Source organism: Macaca thibetana, chromosome 20, assembly GCF_024542745.1.
Source record: "Macaca thibetana thibetana isolate TM-01 chromosome 20, ASM2454274v1, whole genome shotgun sequence".
Lineage (NCBI taxonomy): Eukaryota > Metazoa > Chordata > Mammalia > Primates > Cercopithecidae > Macaca > Macaca thibetana.
Genome location: NC_065597.1, coordinates 54,259,996 through 54,280,105, shown reverse-complemented (window position 1 = coordinate 54,280,105; position 20,110 = coordinate 54,259,996). Strand labels below are relative to the sequence as shown.

General features: G+C 43.7%; 1 protein-coding gene across 1 annotated transcript in view; it reads right to left on the bottom strand.

Annotated features, from left to right (window-relative positions):
- Nucleotides 1-19,869, bottom strand: part of USP31 (ubiquitin specific peptidase 31) — a 99,329-nt gene extending 79,460 nt beyond the window's left edge. The window contains exon 1 of the mRNA XM_050773820.1: nucleotides 19,049-19,869. Coding sequence (XP_050629777.1) covers nucleotides 19,049-19,687 — 639 coding nt within the window. The 5' untranslated portion in view covers nucleotides 19,688-19,869. The remainder of the gene's footprint in view (nucleotides 1-19,048) is intronic.
- Between the last annotated feature and the right edge of the window lie 241 nt (nucleotides 19,870-20,110).

Sequence of the window (20,110 nt, the reverse complement as noted above, 5' to 3'; positions counted from 1 at the left end):
CCTGTTGTGTCACTAGAGTACTAAAGGACTGAAATGTGCAAGCAATAAAATGAGTGTAGCAATGAATGGGAGGGCATTTGATGCTGAAGAACTCTATTTTTATTTTTATTTTTATTTTTTTTGAGACGGAGTCTCGCTCTGTCGCCCAGGCTGGAGTGCAGTGGCGCAATCTCGTCTCACTGCAAGCTCCGCCTCCCGGGTTCACGCCATTCTCCGGCCTCAGCCTCCCGAGTAGCTGGGACTACAGGCGCCCGCCACGGCGCCCGGCTAATTTTTTTCTATTTTTAGTAGAGACGGGGTTTCACCATGGTCTCGATCTCCTGACCTTGTGATCCGCCCGCCTCGGCCTTCCAAAGTGCTGGGATTACAGGCGTGAGCCACCGCGCCCGGCCTTGAAGAACTCTAATGAACCATAAAAGGCACATAGAACGTGCCATCATCAGCTTGCTTTTCTCTCTGGGCTTGAGAAAGCCAGAAAGAATGGATGATGAATTCATCCATTGCACATGAATTCACTTTGTAAATGATATGGCCCTACACAAATAAGCGGCATTTTCATTACTGTAATTATTATTGTTTCTTAAATCTCCTGACAATCAGATGGCTCTCTGCCTTGCTCTTCAAGATTAGAAGAATACCAAGAATTAAAGCCAAAACATGTACTGAGCTGGTGATGGGTTTACAAAGAAGGATTCTTTCCAGTAGAAGCAGATACCAACAAAGGCATTTCCTGACCAGTCCTACGAAATCTTCTAAAGCGTGAACTGTTTGTTTGTGGACACATTGTTTGCTACCATCCGAACCCAACAGCTGGAGGGAAGAAGCAACAGATGTTCAGTGACTGGCCAATTGCTCTAGGAACTGCCACAGTCCATGGTTTAAAACAATGATTTCTAAATAGAGAAAGATCACAATCAAATCAAAGACAAGAGATCCCCATGTGCTCCACTGCAAAAATGTTTGTTACACATAAAAAGTCATCTGAGGAACAGCCAATGAACAATTAATTAGCAGAGCAAACAAGAATATTTTTGAAGGAAGAAGCAACAGAGGACAGAACTTTAAATTACTGAATTTTGAATGATTTATTTTCCCCTACTAAATATAAAAGGGTTTTTTTTGCGGAAACTATGAGGTCATTGTTTTCCAGAGTCTTTACTATAGGAAACAGCTGTGGGGACTACACAAACAGAGAACACTGCCCTATTTAGTAGCCCCTCATTGTGACCAGTGTATAGATGGGGACAGGAAAAATCCATCAAGCCGCACACAAATAAAACAAAAGTAGCAGAGTCAAACTAAAAACTTTAAGTCACACAAAGGAAGATGTAAAACAACTAACCTAGGAAAAGCATCTATATGATTACAATTGTATCTTGATTTAAGAGACAGTTCCATGTTTAGACTAGATCAGTTCCTTTCTACATGGGTCACCAAAAACTTACATGATTCACATTGCACAGTACCTGAAAATGGTAATATTCAATAAATATAGCTTTTAAAAAAGTTTTCTTGGGATTCTTATGTTCAAATACTATATGACCCAATCAAAATGAAACTTATCCACCCACATCCAGAATGGCTTTCCATTTTATTTTTCCAGTCGTCAAGAGTGCCATCCCCAAACACCCTGTTTCAAAACCTCTATGTTATTTTCATCTCCTCCTCCTTATCCACTCTTCACACACCCATAAAGCTGCCAAACACTGTCAACACTGCTTCTAACATACATTTTACATAAGCTCAAAAGTCAGAAGAAAGGAGCAAGAGACAAAGAGAAGAAAGTAAGTGATCTTACAGAGCCAAACCATATCATTCCACCCTGGCCCCTCCCAAATCTCATGTCCTTTTCACATTTCAAAATCAAAAAAAAAAAGAAAGTAAGTAAGGTGAATCCAGCCCAGTCCACTAGGAGGCATGTGACTGCCCTCCTACAGTATCACCCAAGACTCTGCTTAAGCTTGTGCAGTGATAGGAAAAATACTATTATGTGAGGCAGCTCATCCTATTTTCAGACAATCTGCTCATAAATCCTATATACAAGGCCCGCCATTCCCTTTTCTAATTTCTCCTCTCCCCTCTCAAAGCTTCAAGCCCAAGAGTAATCACAGTCCTCAAGTGAGGTCTGACCCAAGCCCACAACAGAACTGGCCCACCACCAGCACATCTACATTTATAACATCAGAGGCTGGGGCTGGCTGCTCTGCAAGCTGTCTTTGGTTGTGGCATGTTCCTCTCAGATTAACCAACACGTTGTGCACCTCCTACAAACCAGGCACAGAGATTCGATGTTGAATAAGACATAAGCACTGCACGGGAGGGAGTGGAGGGGAGATGGCAATGGATTTAGGAAACAGAATCCTTTTGCCTCTGAGAGTGATTTTTCTATGTTTTTAAACAGTTCATACAACATGGGGATTATCTGATCCTTGGAAGAATGTATGAATAAATCCATCCAATCCTGCTACCCTTTAAGGGAACAGGCAGTTCTTTAAGAGCCTTCCATTTCTTCCTCAGTTATCAGTCAATTCAGGCTCTCCTACTGTAACATTTTTAGTTGATATTTTGTGAAGAGTTACTGATTGTATCAGTGACAGGCAGGCATTCAGTAAACATAGTTACCTGCCCCAAATTAATACACATACTTAACATTAAAATTCACACAGATTGGCCAGGCGCAGTGGCTCATGCCTATAATCTCAGCACTTTAGGAGGAACAGATGGGCAAATCACTCAAGCCCAGAAGTTCAAGGCCAGCCTGGGCAACATGGCAAAACCTATCTCTACAAAAAAATACAAAAGTTAGCCAGGCATGGTGGTATGCACCTGTAGTCCAAGCTACTCAGGAGGCTGAGGTGGGAGGACCACTTGAGCCCAGGAGGTCAAGGCTGCACTGAGCCAGTATCATGCCACTGCACTCCAGCCTGGCCAACACAGTGAAACCCTGTCTCACAAAAAAAAAAAAAAAAAAAAAAAAAAAAAAATCGAACAGATGACTGTTTTTGAAACTTGACAAAACGATTCTAAAATTTGAAGGAACTTTAAATAGCATGAGAAAGAAGACTAAGCAACAATAACACTATACAGCACCAGCAAAAGAATTGATGAAACAGAATACAAAATTCAGAAATAAACTAAAACTCTAAATATACAGAGAAACCTTTCGTAAATAAGCAGGATGATCATAAGGTCGGAGTAACCGATGGTAACAACATCAGTTAGCTCTCAGTGAGCCCTGGCGGTATGCCAGACCCCCTGCCAAGTTTTTCTCTCATTTGTTTTCAAAACAGCCTTATGAAATAGATATACTCTTATCTAAACTTTACAGATGAGGAAATTAAGCCCAAAGAGTTAAGTGCCAAATGTCCCGAGGCTAGCAAGTGGTGCAGCCAGGATTTGAACGCAGGCAGTCTGGACCCCCAGTCAAGCTCTTAACTACTCACTATACTACACAAGAACACAAGATGGAAAATACCAAACCTTAAAATAAATCCTCACTGTATGCATGCACCAAAGTAAACTCCATATTCTGAAGAGATAAATATTTTAGAACACAATAGAAAAAAAGCTAAAAAAAAAAAAAAAAGAAAGAAAAATTATCCTATATGCAAGAACACCATCTTCAGCTATATAATAACAAAAGCAATAAGGGAAAAGGTCAGGTTAAAAAATATAAATTAAAACTTTCTGTAATATACAAAAGTACCAAACTAAAAGAGCAAGAAAATGAAGAAAATATTTTTATCAAATATACCAAATGTTTAAAGTTGTTACCTTATATAAACATACACACACACATACACATATATTCTATAGAAAGCTCTTATAAAGTTTAAAAATCAAAAACAGTCTTCAGAATCTAAATAGACACCATAACCAAATGGGATTTATTTCTGGAATGAAAGGAGGTTCAACATATGAAAATTGATTAACAACAACATTAACAAAATAATGAGAAAAAAGCAAACCATGATCATCTGACGCAGAAGAAAGCATTTGACAAAATTCAACACTCTTTCATGATAAAAAATACTCAACAAATTGGGAATAGAAGGAAACTTCCTCAACATGATAGAAGCACCATATTAAAAAGCCCTCAGCTAACATCATACTCAATGGTCAAAGACTAAAAGCTTTTCCTCTAAGTTCAAGAAACAAGACAAGGATGCCTACTTTTACGACTTCTATTCAACATAGTATGAGAAGTTCTAGGCAGAGCAATTAGGCAAGAAAAAGAAACAAAAGCCATTGAAAATGAAAAGGAAGAAGAAAAATGATCTCTTTTCACAAATGACATGATCTTGTATGTAGAAACACCTAAAGATTCCATACCAAAATCTGTTAGCACTAATAAATAAATTCAGCAAAGTTGCAGGATACAAAATCAACATGCAAAAATCAATTGCATTTTTATATACTAGTAATGAACAATACAAAAATAAAATAATTCCATTTACAATAGTATCAATAAGAAAAAAATACTTAGGAATAAATTTAACCAAGGAAGGAAAAAAACAGTACACTGAAAACCACAAAACACAGTTGAAAGGAATTAAAGACATAAATACATGGAAAGACATCCCATCTTCAAGGCTTTGAAGACTTAATATTGTTAAGATGGCAATATTACCCAAATCGATCTACATATTCAAGGCAATCTCTGTCAAAATCCTAACAGTGTCTTTTTGAAGAAATAGAAAAGTCCGTCCCAAAATTAATATGGAATAATCTCAAGACACTGAAGCAAAACAATCTCGAAAAAGACAAAATTGAAGGACTCACACTTCTGATTTCAAAACTTACTACTGTACACAGCTACAGTAATGAGAACAGTGAGGTAAAGATACATAAAGATAAAGCCTAATAAAAACAGACATATAAATCAATGGAATAGAACACAGAGTCAAGAAATAAACCCTCACATATATGATCAATTGATTTTCAACAAGGGTACCAAGATCATTCAATAGGGAAAGGATAATTTTGTTAACCATGGTATGGTCCTGGGAAAACTGGACAGCCACATGCAAAAGAATAAAGTTGGACCCTTACCTAAAAATTTAATTCAAAATGGATGAAAAACCTAAACATAAGAACTAAAACTATAAAACTTTCAGAAGAAAACAGAGGCTTTATGACACTGGATTTGGCAATGATTTCTTGAATATGACCAAAAGCACAGGCAACAAAAGAAAAACTAGAAAAAGTGGATGCCATCAAAATTAAAAACTTGGCTGGGCACGGCGGCTCACACCTGTAATCCCAGCACTCTGGGAGGCCGAGGTGGGCAGATCACTTGAGGTCAGGAGTTCGAGACCAGTCTGGCCAACACGGTGAAACCCCGTCTCTACTAAAAATACAAAACACTAGTCAGGCGTGGTGGCGGATGCCTGTAATCCTAGTTACCCAGGAGGCTGAAGCAGGAAAATTGCCTGAGCCTGGGAGCCGGAAGCTGCAGTGAGCCGAGATCGTGCCACTGCACTCCAGCCTGGGCAACAACAAAGCAAAACTCCATCTCAAAAAAAAACAAAAAACAAAAAAACACTTTTGTGCCTGAAAAGGCACTACCAAGGGATTGAATGACAGAATGGAAGGTAATAGCTGCTATTCATATATCTGATAAGAAATTAACATCTAGAATATATAAAGAACTCTCACAATTCATCACCACCACTAACAAAAAACTAATTCAAAAATTAGCAAAGACCTGAATAGACATTTCTCCAAAGATATACAAATGACCAATATGCACTTGAAAAGGTGCTCATCATTAGTCATTAGGAGAATGTAAAACAAAACCACAATGAGGCCTGGTGTGGTGGCTCATGCCTATAATCCCAGCACTTTTGGAGGCCAAGGCGGGTGGATCAGTTGAGCCCAGGAGTTCAAGACCAGCCTAGGAAACATGGTAAAACCCCATCTCTACAAAAACACAAAAATTAGCCAGGCATAGTGGCATGCACCTGTAGTCTGAGCTACTCAGAGGAACTCAGGCAGGAGGATCCCTTGATCCCAGGAGGTTGAGGCTGCAGTGAGCCATGACTGAACCACTGCACTCCAACCTGAGTGACAGAGCAAGACCCTGTCTCAAAAAGAAAAAAAAAAAAACACACACACACACACAATAAGATACCACTTTACACCCACTAGGATGGCTATAATCAAAAGCAAATGGAAACTAACGAATGTTGGTGAAGATGCAGAAAAATCAGAACCCTCATCCATTATCGGTGAGAATGTAAAATGGTGCAGTTAGTGGAAGACAGTTTGACAGTCCCTCAAAAAGTTAAACATAGAATTACATGATCTGAAAAAACTGAAAACAAGAACTCAAACAGATACTAGTACATCAATATTCACAGAATCATTATTCACAATAACCTAAAGGGGGAAACGATCCAAGTGTCTACTGACAGATAAAAGAATAAAAACCTGTTACATACAAATGATGGAACAGTATTCAGCCATAAAAAGAAATGAAATTCTGATACATGCTATAACATGCATGTAGAGAGCCTTGAAAACATTATGTTAAGTGAAACAAGCCAGACAAAAAATTTTTGCATATTATAGAATTCCCTTTTTATACGGTACCTAGAATAGGCAAATTCATAGAGACAGAAGAAAAATAGAGGTTACTGAGGACTAGAGAAGAGTTACTGTTTAATGCATACAAAGTTTCTGTTTGGGATGATGAAAAAGTTTTTGAAATGGAAAGATGGTTGTACCACACTGTCTGTACGTAACGCCACTGGATTGTGGTTTTTTTCATTTTTTGTTTTTGTTTTTGTTTTGAGACAGAGTTTCACTCTTGTTGCCCAGGCTGGAGCGTAATGGCTCAATCTCAGCTCACTGCAACCTCCGCCTCCCAGGTTCAAGAGATTCTCCTGCTTTAACCTCCCTAGTAGCTGGGATTACAGGCATGTGCCACCACGCCTAGCTAATTTTGTATTTTTAGTAGAGACAGGGTTTCTCCATGTTGGTCAGGAGGCTGCTCTCAAACTCCCAACCTCAGGTGATCCACCCTCCTCGGCCTCCCAAAGTGCTGGGATTACAGGCATGAACCACTGCACCCAGTCCAATTATATACATAAAATGGTACATTTTATGTTGTGTATATTTTACTACAATAAAAAAAGTTTTTAAATGCTAAGAGATAAATGAGCAAAGAAAGGACATAACAAATTTAAATTACAAAACCAAACTCATTCTACAAGTGGCTTCTGGGTACCCAACATGTACCATTTACTGTGCTGGGTGAAGTTTATTATCAACTAGCAGCACTGTAATTTTTGTAATTTCTTTTCTTTGCAATGTAATATAACACATGAGAAATCAAAAAGATGTCCATATGTTTTTGATGTTCTAAGGATATGTCTGGAAATGTATCCTAAAGAAATAACCCAACAAAGCAAAAAGCTATTAACACAATTCATGTTCATTATAGTTAAAAAAAAAAAAAAAGAGTAGGGAAGAAAATGTACAAAGGAAGAGGACAGGATAAGCAAATTATCACTTAGCAATGTGATGATACCACATAAATCATTAAACACTAAACAGTATTACAAATGTTCTTTAGAAACATTAAAAAATGTTTTACGGCCGGGCGCGGTGGCTCAAGCCTGTAATCCCAGCACTTTGGGAGGCCGAGACGGGTGGATCACGAGGTCAGGAGATCGAGACTATCCTGGCTAACACGGTGAAACCCCGTCTCTACTAAAAAATACAAAAAACTAGCCGGGCGAGGTGGCGGGCGCCTGTAGTCCCAGCTACTCGGGAGGCTGAGGCAGGAGAATGGCGTGAACCCGGGAGGCGGAGCTTGCAGTGAGCTGAGATCTGGCCACTGCGCTCCAGCCTGGGCGACAGAGCGAGACTCCGTCTCAAAAAAAAAAAAAAAAAAAAAAAAAAAAAAAAATGTTTTATAAGTTGCATTTATTTTTTTTTTTTTTTTTGAGATGGAGTCTCGTTCTGTCGCCCAGGCTGGAGCGCAGTGGCCGGATCTCAGCTCACTGCAAGCTCCGCCTCCCGGGTTCACGCTATTCTCCTGCCTCAGCCTCCTGAGCAGCTGGGACTACAGGCGACTGCCACCACGCCCGGCTAGTTTTTTGTATTTTTTAGTAGAGACGGGGTTTCACTGTGTTAGCCAGAATGGTCTCGATCTCCTGACCTCGTGATCCGCCCGTCTCGGCCTCCCAAAGTGCTGGGATTACAGGCTTGAGCCACCGCGCCCGGCCTACAAGTTGCATTTAAAACTCATAATCCGAAGTGGTCTGACCAGAATAACAACTATATAAAATATCTTAAGTGGACAAGAAGTACAAAAATGTAAATCAATGGCACCTTAGGGCAGTGCGTTCCACAGAGTAAGAACATGTATGTCACACTGCCCTAAGTTCAAGTTGAAGCTCTGCCCCTGCAAACGTGTAAAGAACCAAACTAGGTCAAATCAGAATGACAGATTCAGTGCTAGTTTACATCGTTGGTTGGGAAGACATTTTTTAAAAACCTCAGAATTGGAGTTTAATAACAAATAGAAATATCTAGCCAAAACTCTATCTTAAACTACCAAATATTTCCCCTCATGAATTACCATGGGACCACAAATATAACATGTCTAAAATAGAATTTATCATCTTTGAAAAGTTCTAAATTGCTTCAGTTTCCCAAATGTTACCAGTTTCAAAGAGGCTAAAGTATATATATATACTGTTTGTCCTGAATCAGTTTCTGTCCTTTCCCCTCTTTCATCATCACTCAACCCATCCTCAATGCACCTAGCCTCATGAGTGAACATTCTTTTAAAAATAAAAGAAAAAAGACAATCCTACCACAAGCTTGTCTAAAATTATTTGGTTTCTGCCTTTGCAGAATGCCATTCTGCAACATGGCACCCAAGGACTTCCAGAGCCAGCCCTGCTCAAACCATCACTCAGTGGGCCTCCTCCCATTCTACCTTGTCAACCACTACCCTTCTGCTACAACCACCCTAGACCCTTGACATTTTCTGAAGAAGCCATGTTGTTTGAGGTTCCAAACCTTTGCACTTACGGGCTTTGCTACCCTGCAAAGGACTTTCCCACCCTTCCCCTATCTACCTAGAAAATTCCTACCAAATCCTTCAAGACACGGAGCAGGTATTGTTTCTTCAGTCACCCCGCAGGCCCCATTCCTCCCTCAGGTGACCTCACCCCTAGGTTTGCACAGCACTTTTGTACGTAACTTTGTCCCAGTACTCGTCCTGTCCTATTGCAATTATTTTTATACCCATTTGTCTTCCCTTCTAAACCCTGAATTCCTTGAGGACATGGGCCACTTCACTCATTGCCATATCTCCAGTGCCTTCTAATGCAGGACCACCACAGTATATGTGCTCAATAAATCTGCGAACTTAATAAATCTATACCCTGTCTGCAAAATACCAACCTGATTTGTTTCTTAATGGGCATAAATTGATATTTCAGGCTAGGCGCGGTGGCTCACGCCTGTTAATCCTAGAACTTTGGGAGGCTGAAGTGGGTGGACCACCTGAGGTCAGGAGTTCGAGACCAGCCTGGCCAACATGGTGAAACCCCATCTCTACTAAAATACAAAAATGAGCTGGCCACAGTGATGTGCACCTGTAATCCCAGTTACTCGGGAGGCTGAGGCAGGAGAATTGCTTGAACCCGGGAGGCAGAAGTTGCAGTGAGCTGAGATCACACTGATCATGCCACTGCACTGCAGCCTGGGCAACAGAGCAAGACTCCGTCTCGAAATAAAAAATAAAATAAAATAAATTGATATTTCTGCAGCTCTACACTGTATTCAGCGCTAAGAGCAGGTCGTCAAACTGTAAAGCAAACCAGGTGTCATGACTCTGCCTTCCTGGTTTTGCTGCTACCTCTCTGACTGCCCCTTAGGAGGTCCTCTTTCTCCTCCTGTCCTCTCAGTTTTAGTTTCCCTCAAAGGCTTTGTCATGGGCCTCAGACCTTCTAAATATGCTCCTGGCTTCAATTATCACCTCTATGCAGCTGAATCCAAGTCTATACAGCTAGTCCTAAATTGCACCTGATTTCCAACTGTCTATTAAGACTTCATCTCTTAAGTGGGAAGGTCATATCCTATGACTCCCAACCCCACATATTCAAATTAAATGCACAATCTTTCTGCTCCTCATGCTCCACAAACAACTTCCCTTTCTAAGTGCTCAATTTTTATCAGCTATTAAATTTATATCAAATATCCCTATTATTTCTTTATCACCTTGGCCTGAAATCTCAGTATTCCCTTTACCACTCCGCGTCTTGTAGTTTCCTTAATAATGTCCAATGTCCTCCAAAATGTGTCTTGGATTCACCTTTCCTCCCCCTTTTCCTCACTTCATTCCTGTGATTGTTTTCTCCCTGTATTTATTTTCTCCTCCATTTGATTCATTTTCGCTCACCATGAGACCCATTTTTCTAAAATAGTTTTCATCAAATCAATCTCTCTGCACAACTCAAGAAGCCTCAGTTGAATCACTACTGATTGCAGCCTCAAGGCTAAACTGTTGCGACAGACTCTCAAAGTCATCCATAATGTGCCCCCTCTCCTCTCCCCAGTCATCTAAATTTATCTCCCCTTCATTCCAAATCAGTGGTTCTCAATTTTGCTGCCCAGGGACATTTGGCAGTATCTGGAGACATTTTTAATTGCCATGCCTTGGAGTAGCGGGGAGGGAGTACAATCACATCTAGTGGGTGAAGGCCAGGGATTCTGCTAAACATCCTACAGTGCCAGGACAGCCCCCAACAACAAAGAATTATCCAGCCCAAAATAGCAACAGTGCCAAGGCCGAGAATCTGCTCCAAATCAAGGCTCTCTGTCCCCAGACCATGCTATATCTATATCTCTGCTCAGAATATTTCCTTAGCAACCTAGAATGTCATCTCTCTTCTCCTTAACTATCAATGTTTTATTTATCTTCAAATCCCATTCTAAGTCTATAGCCCATGGCTTTAAATACGTCATCTACTGGGGACGACTCCAAAATGTTTATCTTATCTTCTGAGTTCCTTACTGCCTACTAGACATCTCATGAGTGTACTATTTAACATATCTGAACCTGAATTCCTGACTCCCCCAAAACTGCTTCTCCTCAAATAGGTATACAGCCCCAGTTGCTCAGGAAAACAGGTGGGAGTTATTCTGGATGCTCTCCTCGATGTCCTCTGCTCCAGTGTCTGGCCACAAATCAATCCATTAGCAAGTTCTGTCAAAAGTCTACCTCCAGACACATCTTAAATCCATCCACTTCTCCACCTCCCTCCATCATCCCTTTTACCTAGTTCATCACAAAAGCCTCCTGACTGGTCTCTGCCTCCATTCTACTCACTATTCAGTGCCCGGAATGGCCACTTCACATTTTCCCAAAATCATACCAGGACTCTGTTTAAAGCCTACAACAGCCCCCATGTGTCTTGGAATAAAATCTAAAACCCCTTACCTTGGTCTATAAGACACTATAGCTACACAAGGCAGACTCGGCCTCTGCCTACCCGGCCCCTGCCTCTCTTTCCACCTCCTCCACCCCACTTTCCTCCTGGCTCTCTAGCCGCAAATAAGATCCGTCAGACTTTTAAGTGTACCCTCAGCTCTTTCCAACTATAGCGCATTCTGCATTTTATTCCTCCTGCCTGGTCACACCCACTACTCCCTCTCATACACCTATTTCTCTTTAGCACTTATACAATATATTTTTTTTAATTTTTATCTTTTGGACACAGGGTCTCACTCTGTAGCCCAGGCCAGAGGGCAGTGGTGCAATCTCAGCTCACTACAGCCTTGACCTCCCAGGCTCAGGTGATCTTCCCACCTCAGCCTCCAAAGTAGCTGGAACCACAGGTGTGTGCCACCACACCCAGCTAATTTTTGTACTTTTTGGAGAGACAGGGTTTCGCCTGTTGCCCAGGCTGGTCTCGAACTCCTGGGCTCAAGCTATCTGCCTGCCTCAGCCTCCCAAAGTGCTGGGATTACAGGCGCATGCCAACATGTCTGGCCTACTGTAATTCTTAATTTCATATTTACCAGTGTTTATTGAATAATATCTGCCTCCTCTGTAGCAATAAAAGTTCCATGAAGGAAGGGACCACACGGTCTTTTACAGTTTTTTTACCATTATCATATCACCTTGTTTTCCACTATATAACAAATGACCTGTACAATATGTGGCATGGAGTTAGAAACTCAAATTTGTAGATGCTTAATTGCTGACAACAAATAAAAGGATGAATAAATCAATCTTTCTACTTACACTTTCGTACACAATGATCTCACCTCTCTCTGAGCTCCCAGTGAACTTTCCTCACCAGGACAACTTAAAACAGCTTCTCTATAAGCAGCTAAGTTCTCTGAGGGCATGAACGTAGTCCTATAACCTTTGTACTTAATCCTCTATTCCCAGCCCAACACCTAAACTAACAATAACTGCGCAGCAAATGTGATTCAGGTCCACAAATATGGAGTTCATAATTATCACATGTATTTTTATTCCTCAATTAGTCCTCTTGGAAAATTTACTGTCATTCTTAACACTTTACTTTTACCAAACTTGGTAAGATGTGGCAAACATCAGCTTAAAGCTTACTGGAGAGAGATCCACACGTGTTGATATATGTGTTGAAACAGTCTGAAAGGAATGTGTTTTAAGAAAGACTTCCAAAAACACCTAAGCCTGAGGAGCAATCGCACAAACGTGAAGCCAGCTGCAGATGACCTTATTTTCACTCCAATTCAGCACCACAGTCTCAGAGGAAAAAATGTTACACGTTTCAGCATGTCCCCTCTGCCCGTGTATGTGTTATGTTGAGACCTGTCGTTTCATTGCTTGTACTGATAAGGTCACCCCAGGCCCAGGACCATTTGTGCACCAGCAGCGCAGGGGTACACAGAGTTGACAGTCAGTGGAAGTCAGAACTCTGGTTCTGCTCCCTCAACATCTAGCCAGCAGGTGAACTCAGTTCCCTCATCCTGAAAGGCTACGGACTACTCACACCACATGAGTCTCCTTCCGAGTCTAAAATTTCATGATTCTATCAACTTTCTCCCTCAAAGATTTGGAGCTTTGCTAAAACTCAAGTGATGGCATTTGATGGACCAGAGAACTGACCAGGAAGGGATGTAGTTTCTATTTTATACTCTGTCACAAAACTAAATGTGACCTACACAATTTCATTTTTTCCCCCAAGGGACACCCTGAAGTCAGTGTGCTTTGTGGAAAACACTGAAATAACAGTATACTAAAAGAGCTTGACACAAACCAGAAAAAAACTGTGTACCATGGGTGTGCAGCATAGCACCAGAACCCCCAGCATGGGTGCATGGAAAAGCAGGCTGGGAAACTCAGCAAGTGTGAGCCTCCAATTGCCAGGTTGTTCCCCACTAGTCTCTTATGCATGTTTATTCCTTTAGTGACTTGAGAATTCTCACTAATAAATAAGCACTACAAGGCACCAAAGTTCAAGGAAAAAAAAAATATGTGAGAGAGAATTCTATTCATCAATTACTATTTGTTTCACTGCAAATTTGGAAGGAGTCCCCACAATTCTTTTATCAATAGATCACTCTGTTCTAGCTGTTCTTCGCCAGCACAATTTAAAAACTGCTGCCATAAAATTTATCTTTCTTGCTTGAAAGATGACCATCCATCTTTTTACTTGTTGCAAAACGGCTCTGAGCACTAAAACTCAGAAAGCATTTGTGAGAATCTGGGGCACCCATGCTCCTATGAAAGCAATAAGCTGATTTCCCTTTAAAACAGCATATTATGTATTCAAAGTGATTTATTTACTCTCACTATTTTACTAAGAAAGTGATACAAGGGTCCTGCCTGTGAAGTCTAAGTTTTACCCTAGTGCTGCTGCAAACACACATACACACTCAGAGACAGGGGAGACAGAGAAGGAGAAAGAGAGAGGGAGAGGTTGCGGGGAAGAGAGTGAGACAGCGCAAGAGACAGTGAGAGAGAGCGAGAACACAGAGACAGAAAGAGAGAGAGAGAGACAACAAGGTAACCATTTTAAAGGTTAGGGAAGTAAGGGGAAACTTGTGCTGAGTCTCCAAACATTCCTCCAAAGTTTCTCAGCCTCAGCAATATTGACACTTGGGGGTGAAAATCCTTTATTAAGGGGGGCTGTCCTGCACATTGTGTGACATTTAGCAGCATCCCTGGAATCTACCCACCACATGCCAGTAGCATCCTGATCCCAGCTGTGACAACCAAGTAGGGTTCCAGACATTGACAAATGTCCCAGGGGGTGGGAGCAGGGTGGGGTGAGGACAGGCAAAAGTGCCCGTGTTGAAAACCAGTGGTCTAAGAGTAGGAAACAAACAAACAAAAAAGTGTAAAAAGAGAAAGGATAAAGGTAATGACTAGAGACGTTTTTTAAAGCGTATCAAGTTTCAGCTAGTCAATTCATTTCATCCTGGGAAACGAAAACCCAACTTTAACAACCATCTAGCCCATCCAAAACCAAAAACCATCTACTTGGCAGGCTCCTAAAACTCAAATCAATGTGGTTAGAAAGGAAGAAAGAATTCTAATTGAAAAACTTACAAGAAAAACATTAGTAACTTAAAGTTTTAAGATAATAAAACACAAAGACGTAGTAAGTGCTTTTCTAACCTCAAGGCAAACCATCTCAAGATGGCAAATTGGTTTTATCTCCTCTGCCAACTTCAACCAACTGATGGTGGCTGCCTAGAGCCCTTCTAGAACTGAGCAGGATTCTACGGCTGAATATGAACGATCTGAGAGTGAAGGACATCTGAATGAAATAACAATGTCCACCCCAAGCAGGCGAAGCAAGAGTGAGCCCTCAGGTCCATCTTCTGGTGTTTAACTTTGTTTTGTTTTGTTTTGGCGGGGGCGGGAGGGACAGAGCCTTGCTCTGTCACCCAGACTGGAGCGCAGTGGCGTGGTCTCTGCTCACTGCAACCTCCACCTCCTGCGTTCAAGAGATTCTCGTGCCTCAAACTCCCGAGTAGCTGGGATTACAGGTGTGCGCCACCATGCTCGGCTACTTTTTGTATTTTTTTAGTAGGGACGTGATTTCACCATGTTGTCCAGGCTGGTCTGGAACTCTTGGTCTCAAGTGATCCACCCACCCTGGCCTCCCAAAGGGATTACACCTCCCACCTGGGATTACAGACATGAGCCACTGTGTCCTGCCTTAGCATTCAACTTTCTTTATACTCAAAATAATATCCATCAAATTTAGCTAAAATAAAACATTTTTTTAAAAAGTAATCAATTTGCCAGAGTTACCTAACTTGGGGGAATAAAAAGGGGAAAAGAATCTAATTATACCACTTACTTGCTTAAAAATCAGCTCTGGATTCTCAACTTGCAGAGGATGAAATCCAAACCAGCATAGATCACGAAGCCCTTCACAGTGCGTTTCCAACACACTTCTCCCAGGCTTCCTGCACCCCCACTGCTCTCAGTGGTGCAGCCAGCCACTTAGTGTCTATTCCCCAAAACCACACGCCCTTTCATGCCACTCTACTACTTCCTCGCCCTGCAAATTTCTATTCATCTTCCAGAACACTGCTCAGGAGCCACCTTTTCGGTAATGCTTTCCTTGTTCCTTGGTGCCTGCTACACACAGGATGGTCCTTGAGCCAAAAGCACCAGCATCACCAGGGAGTTTGTTAGAAATGCAGAATTTTGGGCACCACTCCAGCTCTACCGAATCTCCATTTGCTTTGTAGCAAGATCCCCAGGTGAATTATGTGCACACTGACGCGTGAGAAGCGCTGTCTCTGGGAACTTCCTAGATCCCACTAGACTCAGCACTTCATAGCTGCCTGGGAGGTAAACCCCTCCTTTACTCATCTCCTCTATGGAGACAAGAAAACCCAAATACCCACCCTTCAGCCGCCATGACAGCCAACTGACATGGTTATAGCCACTGAGATGTCAGCAGAAGCCTGCTGAGGGGGCTTCTGGAAGAATTTTTATTTCCCTAATGACTTCCTGCCCTCCTGGGTAGAATGCTAGGTGCTGTGGCTGCCATCATTGGACAACCATGAGGTGACAAACATAGGAACAAAAAGTCAATGATAGCTAAAAAGACAACAGGGTGGAAATACAGAAATGGTCTGGATTCTTGTTGGGCCCAACAAGCCACTGAACCATAGAACCATTCAACTCCGGAATCACTGTGTGTGCCAACTGCAACGTTTTTATTGCTTAAGGCACTATCATTAGGGCTTTTCCTTTCTTGGGCTGAAGGCATTCCTAACTGATTAAGTAAGCCTTCGATAAATGGGAGGTGAATGAATGAATGTAGAGTGAAACCTACTAAAGGTTCAGGAGATTACAATTTTTAAAAAGTCAGGCCTCTAAGAATCTTTCATGTCTGCCAAAACATGCCTATAAATCAGTCTCTGCACTTCTAGAATTATTGACCCATTTCTGTTCACAGCTTAATGGATAAAAAAGTGAACACAAACTCATAAAAAGCAACGGAAATGTTCACATACAAAGATGCTATAGAAATTGATTTTCACATTTTGGAAAAGAGGAGAAAACCGAACTTAAATACTAGGCTCTGACCTCGAAAAGTTTACAAATGCTGTGGCTACTTACAGGCAATTGTAAGCAAAGAGAGGCAGGATGGGGGGTGGGGGGTGGACCTACAGTAGCCAGTTCTCCTGATCATTCTCCCTTTCTAATTTTGAGATCTCAGCTGGGCACGGTGGCTCACACCTGTAATCTCAGCACTTGGGGAGGCCGAGGAAAGTGGATCAAAAATTAACTGGGTATGAGGTGGGCGCCTGTAGTCCCAGCAACTCGGGAGGCTGAGACAGGAGAATTGCTTGATTGAACACAGGAGGCAGAGGCTGCAGTGGGCTGAGATTAGGCCACTGCCCTCCAGCCTGGGCGATAGAGCGAGATTCCATCTCAATAATAATAATAATAATAATAATAATTTTGAGATCTCTGACATAGATCTCATTTTTTTCCAGTCCCTATCTCATTCAAGTACTTCCATTCAAGTCAAGATCAAACAGCAACGATTTTTTTCCAAGAAAAACAGCACTGAGCAGCATAAACTATAAGGAAAAGGTATTAAACGGGGAGAGATGCACACTGGCCATGTAGTTCGTCAGCAAGAAAGCAGGATCTTAACCAAGTGCAGATCCTCGGCTAGTTCACCTTTTTATATTTTAACAAAATCATCTCCTTTTACTTAAATAAATGTATGTTATAAAGAAGTTTTATAGCACCAATGGGAAACCAGTACCTTTTGCCAAGAATTGAAGACAAATGGAAACCCAATAAAAGCATAACCTTATTAAATTCTAGCTACTGTTGCCTGCCAACGCTTCTAGACTTGAAGCTTGTTCTCTCTGTTTAAAAAAAAATGGGTGGGGGGTGAACAAGAGGTGTTAAAAACAGGCTAACATCAAGCTGAGACTTTGTCCTGGGCAAGATCAGGATAGGAAAAAAAAAGGAATTAACTTTTTCCCTGTGTGATTTCACACTGTTTTTTGTTTTGTTTTGTTTTCTTTTTAGAGACAGAGTTTCTTGTTGCCCAGGCTGGAGAGCAATGGCGTGATCTCGGCTCACCGCAACCTCCGCCTCCAGGGTTCAAGCGATTCTCCTGCGTCGGCCTCCTGAGTAGCCAGGATAACAGGCATGCACCACCACGCCCGTCTAATTTTGTATTTTTAGTAGAGATGGAGTTTCTCCATGTTGGTCAGGCTGGTCTCGAACTCCTGACCTCGTGATCTGCCCGCCGTGGCCTCCCAAAGTGCTGGGATTACAGGCATGAGCCACTGCGCCCGGCCCAATTTCACGCTGTTTAATACCATATTCATGTCCCACCTAAAAGTATCCCTTACACAATATCACATCATGTTCCCCCTCTGCTTAGAGTAACAGCCCAATTTCTTAGTGCATCCTAAATGGTCCCATACCATCCAGCCCCAGCCCACCACGCGGCTCTCAAATCTCACCCTCTCATTACACTTGCAGCCCCACCAGCAGACAGCAAAGGAGGGCTTGGTCAAGGGCCATACATATCCCTCATGGATGTAGAGCTCACCCTTGTAATCTCAGCACTTTGGGAGGCCAAAGCTGGGAGGGTGGCTTGAGGACAAGAGTTCAAGACCAGCGTGGGCAACACAGCAAAATCCTGGTCTCTACAAAAGTGTTTTAAAAATAAAAAATAGCCAGGTATGGTGGTGTGTGTCTGTAGTCCCAGCTATTAAATACTCAGGAGGCTGAGGCAGGAGGATCGCTTGAGCCCAGGAGTTTGAGGCTATGTGAGCACTGCACTCCAGCCTGGGCAACAGAGCAAGATCCTGTCTCTACAAATAAAATAAAAATAAAAAGTAGCCTGTCAGCACATCAATCACATCAGCAGGTTTTTCTTTCTTCAAACCACTATCTGATATTATCTCGTTAACTTCTTCAAATGTTTAATAACAAAAATAATAACAAATACACATGATATTGCAGTATTTTACTTATCAGGTCGAACCCTATAAAAGTGCCAATCTGTAAATAAAAAACGGTGAAATATGGGTAATTCCACTGTGTTCGACCTAATATATCAACTTGTTCGCAGCTCACAACCACCTTATGAAGTAGGTCCCAGATGAAGAAACGGTAAGCACAGACAGGCTGCTTAACTTGCCCGAGGTCACACTGCTAGTAAGTGGCAGAACCAGGATTTGAACCCGTGCTCAACACTCCCATCCCACAAAAATGCAAGTTCCATGAAGGCAAACAGTTGTTCATTGCAACGTCACTCCCATTGCCTTATATCACAGAGTACAGACACGTATGTAGCAAGCTCTCAATAAATACATGTTGAGTGAGTGAGTGCGTGAGTGAGTGCATGAATGAATGAATGAATGAATGAATCTCCTTACAATCACTGGTAGATTGCCCAGACCACTCAGAGCAACCAATGCAGAAGCCTGCCGGGCCAAGAGGAACAGAGGGAAGGAAGACCTGAGCGGGCAGGTGCCCCAGGGACTCGGGGTGCAGTTGGGGCGTGGCGGCACGCAGGCTCACCTTAAAGTCGCGGCTATGCTGCGGGGTGTACTCCAGGGTCCAGAGGGCCCGCACCAGGTGCGCCAGCTGCTCGGTGACCTCGCCCTGGCCCTGCGCGCCGCGGCCCGCAGGCTGCTCGGGGTCAGGCGAGGGCTCGGGTCGCCCCGCCCGGTACTGGCCCAGCGCCAGGTACTCGGCGAAGAGCTCGGTGTTGCTGAGGCACTGCAGCGTGGCGTTCATGAAGCACGTGTTGCCATGGTTGCGGAGTCCCGCCACGCCGGGCACTGGCTCGGCGGCGCAAGCCGGCGGCGCGGGAGAGGCGGGCGGCGGCGGGCACGGCGGCGGCGTGGGCGCGGCGGCCGGCCCGGGCGGGAAGCAGCTGCGGAGGCCGCCGCGGTCCGGGGCGGCGCCCTCAGAGCTAAGGTGCGAAAGCGTGGACAGCGTCTTGAGAACGCGGCTCATGAAGCTGCCCACCGAGCGTGCCGAGGAGGGCGAGGAGGGCGAGGAGGGCGAGGAGGGCGCGGCCGGCCCAGACGCCCCGGGGCCCCCGGCGCCGCCGCCAGCGCGGCTGCTCCGGAATAGCCGCTTGCTGAAGGAGCGCTTCTCCTTCCCGCCCGCCGCCGCCGGCGGCCCGGACCCGGGCGCCGTTACCTTGGACATGGCGGCGGCCGCAGACACTCATCACCGCGCCCGCCCGCCCGGCCCGCGGCCCCGCCACGGCCGCCGCCGCATCCCGCAGCGCCGCGCCTCACCGGGCCCGGGGGCTCGACGCCCCACACACCTCAGAGCGCCGCCGAGCCAGCGAGCGAGCGGCGGCCGGCGGGGCGAGCGGGCGCGCGCGCGGTCCGCCCAGCTGGGCCACTCACGTGACGCGCCTCCCAGCGCCGCCCGCCCCGCGCTGAAGCCGCCTCGGCCGCCATATTCACTGTGGGAAGGTAGTTGCCTCCCCAGCTGGACGGGATGCCTGCCGGCTGCGGGCGCGGTCCTGCTGCGTGAAGCCCGAGGGAGGCCATGTCTAGTGTGGGCGCGGTCCAGGCTTGGAGGAAAAGGCTGGGCTCGCGCTAGAAGGTGGATCCCATGGGT